This window comes from Ceratosolen solmsi, unplaced genomic scaffold (assembly GCF_000503995.2).
Source record: "Ceratosolen solmsi marchali unplaced genomic scaffold, CerSol_1.0 scaffold1, whole genome shotgun sequence".
Taxonomy (NCBI): Eukaryota; Metazoa; Arthropoda; class Insecta; order Hymenoptera; family Agaonidae; genus Ceratosolen; species Ceratosolen solmsi.
In genome coordinates, this window is record NW_011948415.1 from 15,251,115 (window position 1) to 15,267,232 (window position 16,118).

Genomic DNA, 16,118 nt, shown 5'->3' on the forward strand with positions numbered 1-16,118 from the left:
TACCGTTTGATCGAGAAATGCAATTGATGTTATGATATAAGGATGGATACGCGATAGTGGGAAGTACGAACCGATGAATTTTCAAAAATCTTTTCACGGCGATAAATTTCAATTCAATTAGCTCCGACGAATCCAGGCGCTTTGTATATTGGCGCGATCGAGCATATCAGAAAATTGAAATTAATGAACAACTCGCTCGACATAACTCATAAGAGCTTCGCCATTATATCGGTATTGTGAGCTTCGTTAAAAAAGTCTTTATCAATAGCCCAAGGCCATAAAGGATTCGAGTAGAATCTTTCCGTAATAATCTCTCCGCGTACATAAATACATCCACGCACGTAAAAGCCAAATCAGCCGTGACTTCCTGCATTCGCCGTATACACAGGCAGGGGCGAGGGCACAGGGATGCGGCGCGCGTTGCAGCCGTCATTTTACGCTCGATCCGCTGGAAATCAGGCGTCGGTAAAGGCGAGAAATGATTTTTCGGATGATGCCCCTTCCGATGCGGGACGTCGAGCGAGGAGAGAGAGAAGAAACGTATCGCCCGTCCACGTAGCGAGATTATAAGTCCCGCGCGGTGGTGCGCCGAGCGGCCGATATCGCTCGGTGGGTGTTGTCGACCGTTAGCCACGCCCCCGGGGGATCCAGAGACCCGTAGCCCCACCGAGGACGCCGTCGGCCTGCGCAAAAAATCGAGGGCTGCGCGGACTATCGGCGGCTCATTGGCGCGCGGCACTGGGGCCGCGATCCCTCGCCTCCAATGGGCCGCGACTCGGTAGCCGTCGGTGGGGCGTAGTGGGTGTTGTTCGCAGAAGAGCCGAGGGTGTGGGGTTCGCTCGGGCGGCAGTCCTTCAGGAGCTCCGAACGCGGAAGCTGCGGTGCGACTTTTCAAGACCAGACTCTCCGCAACGCTCCTTGACTCGCTGCCGCAGCACATCTCTCATCCTCGGGCACTGTTTTCCCGGAGGTCGACTAAATAGTCGCTCGCTCGGGAGGTTCGAGACTATATAGTAGCGGCCTCCTTGATCTTCGACGTCGCTGTCGGCGTCCTCGCTGTCGCTGTCGTCGTCGTCGTCGTCGTCGTCGTCGTCGTCCTTGCAGTCGTCCACGTCCCCCTTGCTGTCATCGTCGCTGTCGCCGTCGCCGTCGTCGTCGTCGTCGTCGTCGTCGTCGTCGCCGGCGACATGTGTTTAATAATATCGGTTTGTGATTAGTGTTTAGCTGGCCGAAGGACTGTGGAGTTACTTGTGGGACATTTGTGCGGTGAGGTTGTCGTTAAAAAGAGAGGAAGTAACGGGGGGAGGTCGAGGAGCAGCAGGAGCAAGAGCAGCAGTAGCAGAAGAAGCAAAGAGAGCAAGAGGAGCAGGAGGTGGTGTCGGAGAAGGAGGAGGAGGAGGAGGAGGAGGAGGAGGAGAAGGAGGAGGAGGAGGAGGAGGAGGAGGAGGAGGAGGAGGAGGAGGAGGAGGAGGAGGAGGAGGAGGAGGAGGAGGAGGAGGAGGAGGAGGAGGAGGAGGAGGAGGAGGAGGAGGAGGAGGAGGAGGAGGAGGAGGAGGAGGAGGAGGAGGAGGAGCAGGAGGTGGAGGAGGTGGAGAAGGTGGAGGAGGTTGAGGAGGTTGAGGAGGTTGAGGAGGTCGAGGAGGTGGAGGAGAAGGTCGGAGAAAGACGAAGGATGCTGTACTGATCGGAATCACCGAGTTGGACACTAACGGCCTCGCGGCAGCGGCGGGAACATGAGCTGAGCCGGCCAGCGATATGTCGGTTGGCTGGCGCGCGATATCCGCAGGAAAAGTGACGACGAGTCCGTCGGCAGGGCAAACGAGTCGGACGCTGTCAGCCCGGAGAGTCGAAGCGCGTCGAGAGCGGGCAGCCTGAGATAGCGAACGAGCTCAGGACGCGACGAGTGCCGCGACCTAAAAAGAAGACTCTTCTTCATCCAAGGACGATGTGCACGAGGAGACGCGCCCCGGATACCGTCACGAGATGCAGCAGCCTCGGGTGATCGGGCAGCTACGTAGCGGTCGTAGCGCCAGCACTGGTCTCGAAGATATTCTCGGGGAGTTAAGCCGTCGAAGATGCCGCGACCTTCGCGCGACACGTACGGCGACCAGAAACCGCCGTACTCCTACATCTCTCTTACGGCAATGGCCATTTGGTCATCGAGGGACAAGATGCTGCCGCTAGCCGAGATATACAAGTTTATAGCCGACAGGTTCCCATATTATCGGAAAGATACGCGACGATGGCAGAATTCGCTCCGGCACAATCTTTCCTTCAACGATTGCTTCATTAAGGTTCGTCTTCCAATTTTAACGCCATTCATTTAAATCACTGTTACATCTCGCATTGGAGGGTCAGCCACGCGCGAATTAGAATTTCTGATTTCGGAATTTCATAATGACAATGACAATGGCAATGACGATGACGTGACATTTATATTAATACGAAATCGCAGATTTCGATTTGCATTGGAATGGTATCGTTACACCGTCAGAATATTATCCGAAGGCAAGGACGAATTTTGCATTGTTAATGTGTTCGTGAAACCGATTGCGTTTTGTCGATAAAAAGCTAGAAGCTTGACGATAAGCGTAGAGTGTAGAATAGATTTGCCGTAAATTTCCAGATTATATAAGTTTGGCAAATAATTTGATAAGTTAGTCGACTAATTTTAACGACAATGGGGAATTTTAAGAGAATGTCATTTTGGCTTTTATATGTGATGCGTAGAGTAGTAAAGCACGTATTATCGATAACCGCAATTGCACGAAAAATTTATAAGCAACATTCTTAACGATATAATGACTAAAAGTTTTATAAAAATCTATAAATCGCCAGGTTATACACATAAAAATAAAATGATGTAAAGAATAGGAGAAGAATATGCAATAGAGTAAATATTCCTTTTAAGCGCAAAGAGTTAACACACAATAATAACATTTTCAAATTCTGTTTAAATTATTACAATTGTATATTGCGCATATATTAAATTGACGCGCAATTACCTAATCGTTAGGAAATTATTAGAAATTAAAGATTATTCTTCGGATAAAAATGCCCGGGGCTGATCTCGTATTCTTAAAGGTTCTTCGAATTCAAGCAGCTACCTTTATCAATTAAAAAGTTTACTATCTATTATACGATTTCAAACACTGCAATTTAAAATTAAGTAGAAATTATAAGAAATATTGTCCGATAATTTCATTAAAATTACTTGCATTTAATAACAAATTTAAATAACAAATGAAAAATGAAAATAATTCATTGATGGAGAAAGTGTATATCGATATTTTATTTGAATATAAAGAATATCCTAATCATAGCTATCATGATGTGTGTGCGTGCGCGTCTTTCTCTCTTTCTCTCTCTCTCTCTCTCTCTCTCTCTCTCTCTCTCTCTCTCTCTGTTTGTTTGTTTGTTTATATGTATTATCAACTAAAATTCAATTTGTAAAGTTTCCAAACTTTTTACCATAATTATTATTATTTACAAGTATGTCAGTCAGTTAGTTTAATTCAATTGGTAGCGCATGAAAATGGCACTAATTATTAGTTAACTATTATTCACACGATCAATCGAATACACATTTTTATCAATCCTTCGACAATCTATACTTTTTTTCTTCATTTTTTTTTTCATTCTATTCCCAAGGCTATCGCAATTTAATTATAGCGATGAAATTATTAGATCGTCGAATAATAATATAAATCATCGAGCGTGATTAATTTATTGAAAGAAAGGTTAAAGAGAATGCTTATGTCAACGTAAGTGTAAGAGGAAGGGTGATGACTGCTGGGTGACTAGACACTAATCACGTACTAACCGATATTATAAAGGCGAAATTCTTAAAATCGATAAATTCAATAACCGCGACATCGAAATTGCCGGATTTTATTATAAAAGGGCTTTACCTCCAAGTACAATCGTTCTTTTTTCTTCTTTTTTCTTCTTTTTTTTTCATTTTATATATAACAATAGACGATTACTTTAAATTAAATCGACTTTAATAAGTATACCGTTAAAGGCAGAATTCATTTTTCTTTCTTTTCTTCTTTTCCTCTTCTTTCTTTCATTCTTTTTCTTTTTTCTTTTTTTCTTTTCCAACATAAGATAGGGTCGATCCCACTTACAATAATACCGTGCAAAGGGATTGACTTTAGTTTCAATGACGGTCTTGAATTGAAACGTTATTCCTATATCATTAAGAGAAAGCATTATTTATTAAAATGAAAATCATCGCTCGATGAATGAGCTCCCCTAGCCGCAACAAAATTATTTTTTAATCGACATGAAATTCCGCCTTCGATCGAACGTGACCTTAACGCATTGCCTCTCTATAAATACAATTTTTGCAATATGCTACGGGCTTCGTTTCAAAAACATACGAGCTGATATATTATTGCCGCGGTGATGATGAGTCTTCCTTACGTTCGTACACATACGGGGCACGGTAAGATCGACTACACTGACTTTCTCTATCAACAACATTTCACAAACGCTCGCTCAGCCGGTTGCATTCGCGATAAATCAATACGTCCCATTGCAGCGTGTAAACGAGGCGTCCCAAACGCTTTCCTTTCCACCTATTCGACTGACCTCCCCCGAACGGGCGCAGACGAAAATAACGGCTCGGTCACTCATCTTCCCGAGAATTATTTAAAAAAAGTCTGCCCAATCTCCATGCGCGATGCCGTACGATGCTTAAGCGCTTCTTTCCTCCCCTCTTCCTTCCTCCTCGCGCTCATTGACGTCGTGGCTATCGTCGTCGTCGTCGTCGTCGTCGTCGTCGTCGTCGTCGTCGTCGTCCTAGTCGTCGTCCTAGTCGTCGTCGTCGCCTCCGCCAACACTAGCAACTCCAGCAACTCCACTCTTGCTTGCTCGTTAGCCGAAAAACGTCGACCGTGATATTTTCGTCACCTTGGTAGGAGAGAATGGCAAACCGAGGGCGATTAAACTTCCTTATACGCGCGTTGGTGTACGTGTACGTATGTACTGCGTGCCTAATACGAAACCTAATATGAAAAGGGTTACGCCGGTGGGCGCTCGGATGGATCTCCGACAACAGCTCAACCCCCTCGGTCTTATCATTATTTTCGTCAAAATCAATAACGCCGCAAGGCTTTTCACGACACAATGCCCGCTGATGTCGTTATTTAGTGCCGTTTTCCCGAATCTTTAAAATCTTGACCCGTAATATTGGCTTACTCGGCAAAATATAAACAAATCTTTTATTAATTTACGTATGCTCGTGCGGTCGTTTGCATAAAAGACGTTGCATGCCGAATATTAATTTTACACGGTTGAAAATAATTGAAGAACGTTATATTTATCATTATTTTGAAATATTAGAATGCTGGAGATTTCTCATGAATAAGAAAGTTGTGCAGTCGGGCGGTATCTTTCAAATTAAGCGAGAATAGTTTTTAAATATGTGATTATATATTGTCATGCTATGTCTATTAAAAGCATAGGGATTGCGCAAAATGTATTAATTTTATTTAACATCGATAAGTCGGATATGAAAGCTCATAATGTAACTTGCGTTTAAAGTGTCAGAAGGCAGCATATTTCCCCCGCGATCAAATATATATATATATATATATATATATATATATATGTATATATATAACTATTAATCATCAAATTTCTTACATAATATTCATCGGATAAATACATGTTGTTATATTTATCGATTCATATTTAGATTACTTATTAGAGCTAGTTGAGCCAAAGTAATAATGCAAATAGAAGATAACAACATTAAATATACAAAAGGAACAGACAGAAACAGAATATACAGAGATAGATAAATAGATAGATAGATAGATAGATAAATAGAGAGAGAGAGAGAGAGAGAGAGAGAGAGAGAGAGAGAGAGAGTAAAAGATGATGAAATGCAACGATAAATTTTAGCAATAAAACAAATACGTCATACGAGAATAAGATTTGTTCTAGCATTATAGGTTGCGTTCAAGGAATAAATTTCATATATGTTAAACCGTATGCCAAGGGAGGAAAAAATATATTTCATATGGGCATAATCGATACAGTAACAGATTTCTTTACTTTCTCGTGCCAAAGTACCTTCCTTCCCAATGATGCCGGTTTTATAGACTCTTAGCCGCACGATTGTTTTTTACCCAACGGAGATTTTATAAACACGCTAAGCAAACATGGCTACCGAACGCGTGCGTGCGCGCGCGTGGGCGAGAAATCTATTACCTCCCCCCTGCCTCGTTCTCGCTCCCGCTCTCTCTCTCTCTCTCTCTCTCTCTCGGTGGCAGGCGCACGTTCACTAGCGTTCACTAGTTCTCTTGCTCTCGCTGTGACGAAATACGCCTTTGAGCTACCGTGACTCGCGATACAATCCGAGACACGAAAAGGGCGTGTTTTATGGAGTAAAACAGGGAGGACACGCGAATGCACATTTTATAAAGACGCGCGAGCAGTGCGAGCACTTATATAAAACAACTGAATCCGCGCGCGTACCTTTTTGAATTATTTGCAATTAATCAAGCCACGCGATGCTGCTTTCCAAGCTTTCTCAACGTACACGTACGTGCGTAAGCGTACGGAAAACCATGCTTAATATGTCCTGGTGTTGTAAATCAACGGATAATGTTGTAACATTAATTATTCACGGAGCTGGCTTATCTTAAATTAAATTATCATGTATATAAAAGCATAGTTATATCGCATTATTATATTATTATATAAAGCGTCTGTGCGAAAGAACTTTTGCAATACAAACAGGATTAATTGCAATTCTTTTTTCATCCAGTCAGTTGCAAACTTAGACAGTTATTCGAATTATAAGCGAGAGGCAAATATAATAACCGCTCTATTTAAACATTAATTCAGCGCGGATGCGCACAATGGCATAATGAAGTAGCCTTTACTTTTCCACGTCCTCGCGTTCCGCCATTCTTCATAAAATATTCTATTGTAAAACAAAGAGAAAGAAATTGAGTTAAGGGCTTATATACCCTATACGTTCAATTTTAATGCTCAGCTCATTATGTTTGGATAATGAAAAAAAAAAAAAAAAAGAAAGAAAAAAATATACAGCCACAGCGTATCATGCCTTATTCATTCTTATGAACGTTCATATTTATCTTCAAACTTTTAAAACGCTTTCGAGCAACATTAAATGGGACTTTACGTAACGTTTCGTAAATTATAATGCTCTCGAAATTTTGCGTGAAAAAGCCTACTTTCCTTTACTCCGGCTCGCGTGTGCCTCATAGTTGGCGCGACTCGATCTTTTCAAACTGCGCTAGCTCATTAGAAAAGTTTCCACAACGCAGCTTATCTTACGTTTTCATTTTCATTTTTGTAACTAACGTGTAACTAAATACGGCACATGTCCCAGTGTAATTATTACACCGATATAATTTAACATTTACCTTATTTACATTGCTCGGAAAAAATTGTAATGTATTTATTTGCTAGAAAGTCCGCCAGAGCGGCCGTGTCGTATAGAGTCGCGAGCGAGTTTTCTTTGAGGCGTTATTTACAGGATTTATCGTGCCCGGGCATATTCTGCTCGGGGATGGGAGCATGGATTGGTGGCGAATTTAAAGAACGACGATTTAAGCGAAAATTTAAAGAAACAATTTTAATCCATTGTGCATAAATCAATTTGAGAGCAGAGTTTGGTTGATTCGATTAATCTGCCAGAGCTAATACACGAAGAACAACATAGTTGTCGAGACGCGATAAGCAGGCATTGGGCGCGTGAATTTTGTCGATGAGACGGGGCGATTGAAAGGGCCGGAGGGGACGGGCATGAGCGCATCATATTTTCATTCCTTTAATGTCGCGCGAAGGGCATTGAATGGGCCTCGACTCGACGACTCGCGGCGTTATGGGATAACACTCATTGGGGGCCGATGCTAAAATACTTTTCAACGCCATCGGGAAAATACAGCAATTTTCCCGGATCTCATTTTGCGCGCACGAGCCGTCGTCAATCAGTGCGGGCAATCCGACAAATTCGAATCAATCGTAGAGAAATAAAACAAATAGACCGTTTGTGCGAAACGAAATTGCATGCCGTTTCTCGACATTGAGGGTGGGAGTCTTAAAACGGCACGAAATCCCTCGATCGGGACGTTCGACGGTCTAGAATTGCCCGGGCCAATCAACGACAATGGCTGCCAGCCCCGTCCCTACCCCATACTCCTCATCCTTCTCCTCCTCCTTCTCCTCCACCTCCCTCTTCTCTTCCTCCGTTTAATCCTTATCATCATCATTATCATTATCATAATCATCATCCCCATTCTCATCCTGATTATCATCCTCCTCAGCCTGCTCATCCTCATCCCTCGTCTGCATTCGTCGAGCGTCGAAGATGTAATGAAAGCGACCGTCGCTTAGGATTTTTGCACCGATAATTTAACGGAGTGTCGGCGGTTTTTCGCACCCCAGCAATAAAAATCTCGATAATCCGGCCTCTGTCACCTCGCAATAACTATTAGAGCGATTTTCAACGATTACGGCCACTTGCGAACATCCTCCCTGTCTATCGCTCTCTATCAATAATCGTGAGAATTATTTCGCGGAACATGGGCGTTCGCTCGCTCGCAAAACTCGACTCACTTGATTTTAACGAATAGCAAAATGCTCGATACCATAAGAGAAAAATTCATTTTCTTCCCTTGCGTGCAACTGAAATTGCTATTCTTCAAATGACGTGCGTGATTAACCTTTTTTTTCTTTTTAACTAATATATTTACCTTTTTCGGATGGAGCGAGTCAAGGCTTTACAAGCCAACTTAAATTACATCCACGAAGCCATATTAAATTGTTCTACTCCTAAAATATTTTACGTTTTCGTATTGTTGGCCAAATATCGTTTTAACGATTACGTGGAGATTGAAGGATAAGAGCGCCATAAACTAAGTTGACATGCTGTAGAAAAACTTTATCTCACATCTAAATACACAAGTAAAATAAATAAATAGCAACTATCCAATTAATAAATTACGGCTTTTAGTTAGTTTGTCATTACACGCCATTTCAGCACTTATGTTCATTTCAATGATATTTTTCTTTTAGTATATTTTCAACTTATTTTTCTTGGATAATCGGGCGCTAATCCAGAACTTGATTATCGATAGAAAAAACTAAGAATGTTTTCATATTAACTAAGAACATTAAGTTCGCAACAAAAGTATCTAAATCAACTAGATTATTTGTATTCTCTTCTCTCTTCTCTCTCTTCTCTCTCTCTCTCTCTCTCTCTCTCTCTCTCTCTACCCCTCTCTACCCCTCTCTACCTCTATCCCTCGCGTCTCTGACATTAAATTAAAGTAATAATTTGCTTTATCAGTGGAAATACCTATTCAGGCGGTTATGTAATTAAAATTATTTGTCTAATATACCAAAGATTTCCCTTTTTTTGTTTTTTTTTGTTTTGCGCACTAATGCACTTGTGATGGAACATTTGAAAAACTATTTAATATTTACCGATAGTAGAGAAATATTATTAAAAATGTTCGATATGATTTGAAGTGAAAATGGTTCGCCTCATCTACAGATACACGCAATATTTACAAAAACAAACAAATTAACGGGATATTTAAACTTACCTATAAAGCTAATGCTTTTTCCCAATAAGGACGAACATAGTTAGGCAGAACACGAATCGGACACGTGGACAAACGCGAATGCCAAATAACGCACAATAAGTAGGCAAACATTTATTATGAAATTCTATGAATTTTTACTCGAGCTGTTTAAACTCCATACTCCAGCGAAAAATAGTCAGACCGTTATTCGGAGCATATTTATTATATATAATATATCATATCGTATAATTCGCAAGATGCCCCAAGTTTTATATGGCTCGTACGCGGCAGAGCTAATTTTGCGGCTATTAAGAATATGGCTTTCACGATAGGCAATTTCACCTCGTTAAAACGAGATAAATCCATAGTCGATTACTCGTCCATCCAATTCCTTTGTCCGGGCGATTTTCCAGGGCTCGGGGTCCCCGTCTTGACCAGAGCTCCGGAGAAAGCTCCGATTGATCAGCACCGCCGCCATGTTACGCAAATTTCGTGAATTCGCAAGGTGTTCGTAGCCGCTCGCGCGCACGCATGCGCGCCGGGGGACGCGTAAAGTACGATTAGGCGGCGGCGATCGAGTAGAGGCCATCTGTTTCGCACCTGCGCACGAGACCACCGCCGCTGCAGTCTCGGGTTATTCCATTGGTGCGAGCGAGCGACCAATTGTGAGTGTTCCGAGAGCCGAATTTCCATAAATCGCGCGTTAATAATTCAATCGCGTCGTTTGCTCTCGAGGAGGAAGCCGCTGACGCTTGTTTCGATGTCTGTTGCGAGCGATCCTCGACAACGCCTGGCTCATCTTACTTTACGCTCCTTGCGCATTATGGCCGACAACCAGCGACGAATGTTTATTAGTAATAATGGCGAGAACCAATCGAGAGCCTCATTTATTAAATTGACGAAGTGACAAAGGGAGAATGATTAGAGGCTTAAGTTGAATTAACTTAGCGCCAACTTTCGGGTGGTCGAGACTCCTCGATATCACAATCGTCTAATAATTACGGCAATATTGTCATTCTATCACTGGCCAGTCGATCGATTCAAATTCTCTTCTCGTTAAATGTCAAAGCGTGCCGATGCCGTGACACTTGACGTATGGCCCTATTGTCGCGATATCGCATTTACACGATACTTTCACTAACTAACCAAATCATTCGTTACGACGGACTTATGCAATGCCCGTGTAATGCAATCGTCCTTTGAAATTCATTTCTCAGCAGTAAAATAATGAGAGAATCGAGTGATCTCTCGTTACTTATCCATGCTTCGATATACCGTGTGCAGGCCATATGTAATATATAAGAAACAAAAGAGAAAAAAAACGACAATAAAAAAAAGAAAGATCGAACGTATTGAGTAGGGCATTTGGAGTTTATAATTTGAAAAACATTGATTTTCAGCTTTCACGCTCAAAGACGCGAATGAATAAAGACATTACGTGATTTATTAATCCGTTGAAATGATTTTTCTCTCAAAAGTCTACTAAAAAGTCAAACGAACACTTTATTATTCGTAAAATTTCAAGTACATTCGGCATTATAAAATAGATTTATAATTATCGAAGTAATAGAATGACCGTTAATATACAGTCACTTAACGCCAATGCAAACAATCTCAAAAGTGACATGGTACAATAGCCAATCGTATCGGTCGTTAATAAATCGTTAATAAACGGCAACATTAACGGCCATATTATTTTAATATTTTATTATTAATCGAACAATGGGGTAGAATTTTCTATGAAAATGATGTTCGTGCCCAATTGAAACAAGATTGATCGCAATCAATTATCAAGCATTAAGCTTTGATGGTAATTTAAAATATAAAAGTTGAATTTTCACTTATCGAACACTAATTTCTCATTAACTTGGTAGGAATATTATATTAATAACCATTGCGTAAAATGTCAGGATGTAAATTCTAATAACCCCCATAATTTCAGTAGCATTTCTACGTCTTATTAACTCTATGTAAATCAACTTTCATTATTATTTGCTGCGATGATATATTAATATTAGTCAAACTTAATGTGGGATAGAAATACTATTAAAACTAACGGTGAGTTAAAGGATTAAATGATATTGAGAAAGCGAGGGTATGATTTATCATCGGTTATAGAAAAAATTTTTGAAATACTGGTAAAAACAAACAGGTTTTCATCGTAGTAAATTATCGTCAAAGGTTTTAAAAATAATATGATTATTCCTGGTATTTAAGGATAATCGAAAACGGACAACTACGATAATAACGGCTCACCCGCATTTCAAAGTTTCGCAGAAAAGACTATATTTTAATATATTTCAAGCTCGTATCGTCGGAATGCAGCATAAAATACAATAAAATATATTTTTTAGTGCCGCGCACTTTCTTTGTATTGCATTCGAGCTGCGAATCGATGCGCATTGGAACTCCCGAAGCTTTAAAACTTGCGCGTTTGAGTGGAATAATGAGAGTGCGGCGGGGAGAACAAAGGAGCGCAACCAAAAATATAATGCTTCTTTCGTTTTGGTATGTGCCGTCGCTTCGACACTTTCAACGCTTTTTGAGCTTTCGCGATCGGTGCGTTCGGCGCGCTAAAGTGGCAGATGGACCAAACCAGTATTTTCCAGATTGCAGATGCTGCAACGTAATTTTTCGCCACTCGTGCGGCGAAAGTCTGTTGACTTTGATGGTAGCATGCGGTATGGGGACTCGATTATGGAAATGTCAAAAGTTGTTTTAATGTGAAAATTCCTTCATCGGGCTTGGAAAAATTCACCTAAAATTCACCGCACTGTCGCAATTGTCGACATTGCTGGGCAATACGCACGAGTTAGATTTTTTTTCTTCGCATCGCCTCGCCATTATCGCATTTCGAAAATTGGCTGTGGAATTGTTGCTTAAGTACACAATGTAATTTTCCGGTAGTTTTCTACCGAACTTGAATTTATTATCTCGCTTCTCTACACTTCCACGTCACGTGAAACGAGACTTCATATGTTGCTGGAATTATAATGGGCACCATAGCGTTCCGTGTATTTACTTATAATCTACAGCCCGCGAGCCGACTCTGAATAATACTTAATTATTCTGAATAAATCATGGTGCTGCTGGATTTCCCGGTTGATCACTGCAATTTTTCAAACGATAGTGGTGTGCTTATCTAATGTTTTACATCTATCTAAGATTGAATATAAACAATAATGCATCAAGCGATTAGGGGTCTTCGTTAATTTATATTTTTATCAAATACTCGTAACACTAACACCTCTACCACTATTTACCGATCTTATTTTGCACGATGTTAACGTTAATGATATTAATTGCTTCGTAATTCGTAATTTTGCGTTCGTATGAGCAATATCATAGCAACATCGAGTATATTCGAAAGCTTGAAATAATTAACTTGGAATAATTAGCTATTCATTATTATTTTAATTAAATTGCATTAATTGAATTTTATTGTACAGTGGAATACATTTAACTTATAATATAAAGCAACATATTATAATAATACACGATAATTTAATTTAAGATAAGACACGTGCATAATAAATGTTACAGCATTACCTTTAAATTTACAACTTTAAGCATAAAAATATATTTTTATACTCGCTCACGAGGTAATACTAGCAGTGTACTACATTAGGCTCAATTGCTTAAAAACATGAAACTCTGAACGCGGCTTTTCGTATTAATACATGGCATTTGCACATGTTTACTTGATTTGTACATCCGAAAAACTTTTCTTTCCATATGAAAGAATAATTCTTTTCGCGTAATTTTCATTAAAAGGAAAAATAATAATATATACATATATTAACACAAAAAAAAAAAAAAAAAAAAAGAGGCAAAGGCTAAGGTAAATCAAGTTTTTTCTAAATACGAGATTTTTCTTATAAATCAATATTCATTGTTTTATTTATTATGCATAATTTCAGAAAATTTAAATATTATTCAGAAGTTTGATCAAGACTTTTAATTAAGAAAATTACTTACTTATGCTCCAACTGATTTAATATTCTGCAACAGGCAATTTACTTATTACAATTCAACTGCTTTTTACCGTAAATTAAGAAATAACGAAAATTAACAAATTTATTATTGTCGTTATTATTGATTATTTTTAATTCATCTGCTTTATTCATTCTGCTTACATTATTATACATTATATAAGATATTAGACGACTACTATATAAAAAAAGTATATTACTTTGCTATTTTACGCCTCATTGTATATAAATTATATAAATTTTAACTTATTTGTAACTTTATAATAAAATATTTCTCTTTCTGTGTGTGTATGTGTGTGTTTGCGCGTGTGTTTAGAAGGAGAGAAATATTTTTTTATCTATACTGTGTAGCTACAGGACGCCTAGAGAGCTCATTTTAACTTTGTAACTGATAAGAATTTAGAATAAATCGGATAAAATGTAACATTAAACTTTTTGAAAGTTTTGAGCATCGATAATAATTTTCGCTTAATTTATTCATCAGATACACAAAAAATAAATACATATTCTTAAAAAGAAAACACTTGTTATTTAATGGTATGTTTTAATAATTACATAATAATAATATACATAAAAATATGATTTTGATAATCTTATGCTAATGTTTTTTCAATGGTAAAGAAACATTTTTTATGCTTATGTAATACATAGTTTTATAGTCATTTTATATTTACATTTAATTTAAATGTTCCATTTACTTTATTCTTTACAAAAAAAAAAAATAAAAAAAAATAAACATAAATAAGGAAAATAAAACTTAAATTTAATTATTTTTACCTAGAGGGTCTTAATTACTGTACTATACATTTATTTATTAATTTAAAAAAAAAAAAAAAATCATAAGAGCGATTTTGAAAGCGCAACACTTGTCTATTAATTAATCAAAAACTATACAAATAAAAATAATTGATATTCTCTTTACAATCCAAGAGTATAAAGATATTAAAGCTATTAACTAAACACTTTAATATTTTGAAATTAACGCAAATGATCTGAATACGTTAACGATTTAACAAGAAATAACAACGAGTGAAATGTGCAGTTGTACACGTCGATCATAAGCACTTAAATAGCAGATTTCTCGAAGGGTAATTTATCGCGACATGTACATGCAGGCATAAACGAAAGGCATAATTTTATCCCAAAAAAAAAAAAAAAATAAAAACAAAGTAGCATTTTACGCTAACGTAGGCACAAAGCAAAAAGAGCTACCGCAACAGCAGCAACAACGACGACGACGACAACGATAAGAACAATAACAAAAAACAACAAACAACAATAACAACAAACAACAATAACAACAAACAACAATAACAACAAACAACAATAGCAAGGAAAAGAACCATTGCAGCAGCACCAGCAGCACCAGCGAGTAGCAGCATGAAAGCGTGCCAATACACTACAATGACGTAGCAGCTGTTCTTGTCTACAGAGTAATTGTTATTAGTGGTGCAATTACCTTATGCAGTCGATCGTATCGCCCGCGTCGAGTGTTGATGCTAATTAAGTAACGCGCTCGCAATAATTATCTTATTTACTTAATCATTTCCAATGTACATTGTGTTATTCTACATATGCTTATCTATCTATATATATATATATGTAGCTCGTGGGTCTGTGTGCGTATGTTTACATGAATTAATATGTTCGTTAGATTTTTATGGCATATACTCTGTCGAATGGATAGCGTTCAATTTTATTGTAATTTCATTGGTACGCCAACAATTAAAGCGTTAGCTCTCAATTGTTTAACACATGGCTAATAAGCCAACAATTAGAGAAAAAGTTTTCCTTTGAAAATATTGTGCGCCTACTGCTGGAGAAATTTCAACTGGATGCGTTTCTTTTTATTAAATTTGGTTTCGCACTTTAACATAAATTTTACAATTGCACAGCACAACATAAATTTACCTTAATTATAGTATTTATTTTTTGAAGCGTGCAATTGTTTTATTTTGTTATTATATTGCTGAATTGCCTACGGCAATTTTTCAAATAACGCAAATAACGCAAAGATTTTTCTTACAATGCACTTTAAAAATAGAAAATATACGATTATTATCGAAAGCACAATTACAGTATTAAGAATGAAAATAGCACACTCATGCGAATTTAAATAATCATTAGTAATATTTGTATAAATAGTACAAGTGTAAGCGGGATAATTGTCAATATATATGTGAAATAGCTCGATTCGATGGCTGCTGCATGATTTCAATGCCTAATAAATAAATAAATAAATCAATCGATCGATCGATCGATCAATCAATCAAACAATCAACCAATCAATCAATAAAAAAAAAAGGCCATCTTATATGAAGCATATTGATGCTTGGATTGAAATAATTTAAAGAAGAATGTCAGGCGATAAGGGGCAATTAGCAATGACTAAGACTACCGTCAGCAGTCCAAATACGCACTTTCCAACGAAAAGTAAAAGTTTTTGCGGTATTTAAAGCCTTAATAAAATACACATGCATAGGTCGCGGTAGGGTTTCGTAACTCTAAATAGAAGTCTCGCATTATCCTCGTAGTGCGCGCGTGCCCCCCCCCC

General features: G+C 38.6%; 1 protein-coding gene across 1 annotated transcript in view; it reads left to right on the top strand.

Annotated features, from left to right (window-relative positions):
* The first annotated feature begins 1,602 nt into the window (after positions 1–1,602).
* The window catches only part of LOC105368996 (forkhead box protein B1), a 17,898-nt gene continuing 3,382 nt past the window's right edge, over positions 1,603–16,118 (top strand). The window contains exon 1 of the mRNA XM_011508217.1: positions 1,603–2,294. Within this exon, the coding sequence (XP_011506519.1) occupies positions 2,076–2,294 (219 nt within the window). The 5' untranslated portion in view covers positions 1,603–2,075. The remainder of the gene's footprint in view (positions 2,295–16,118) is intronic.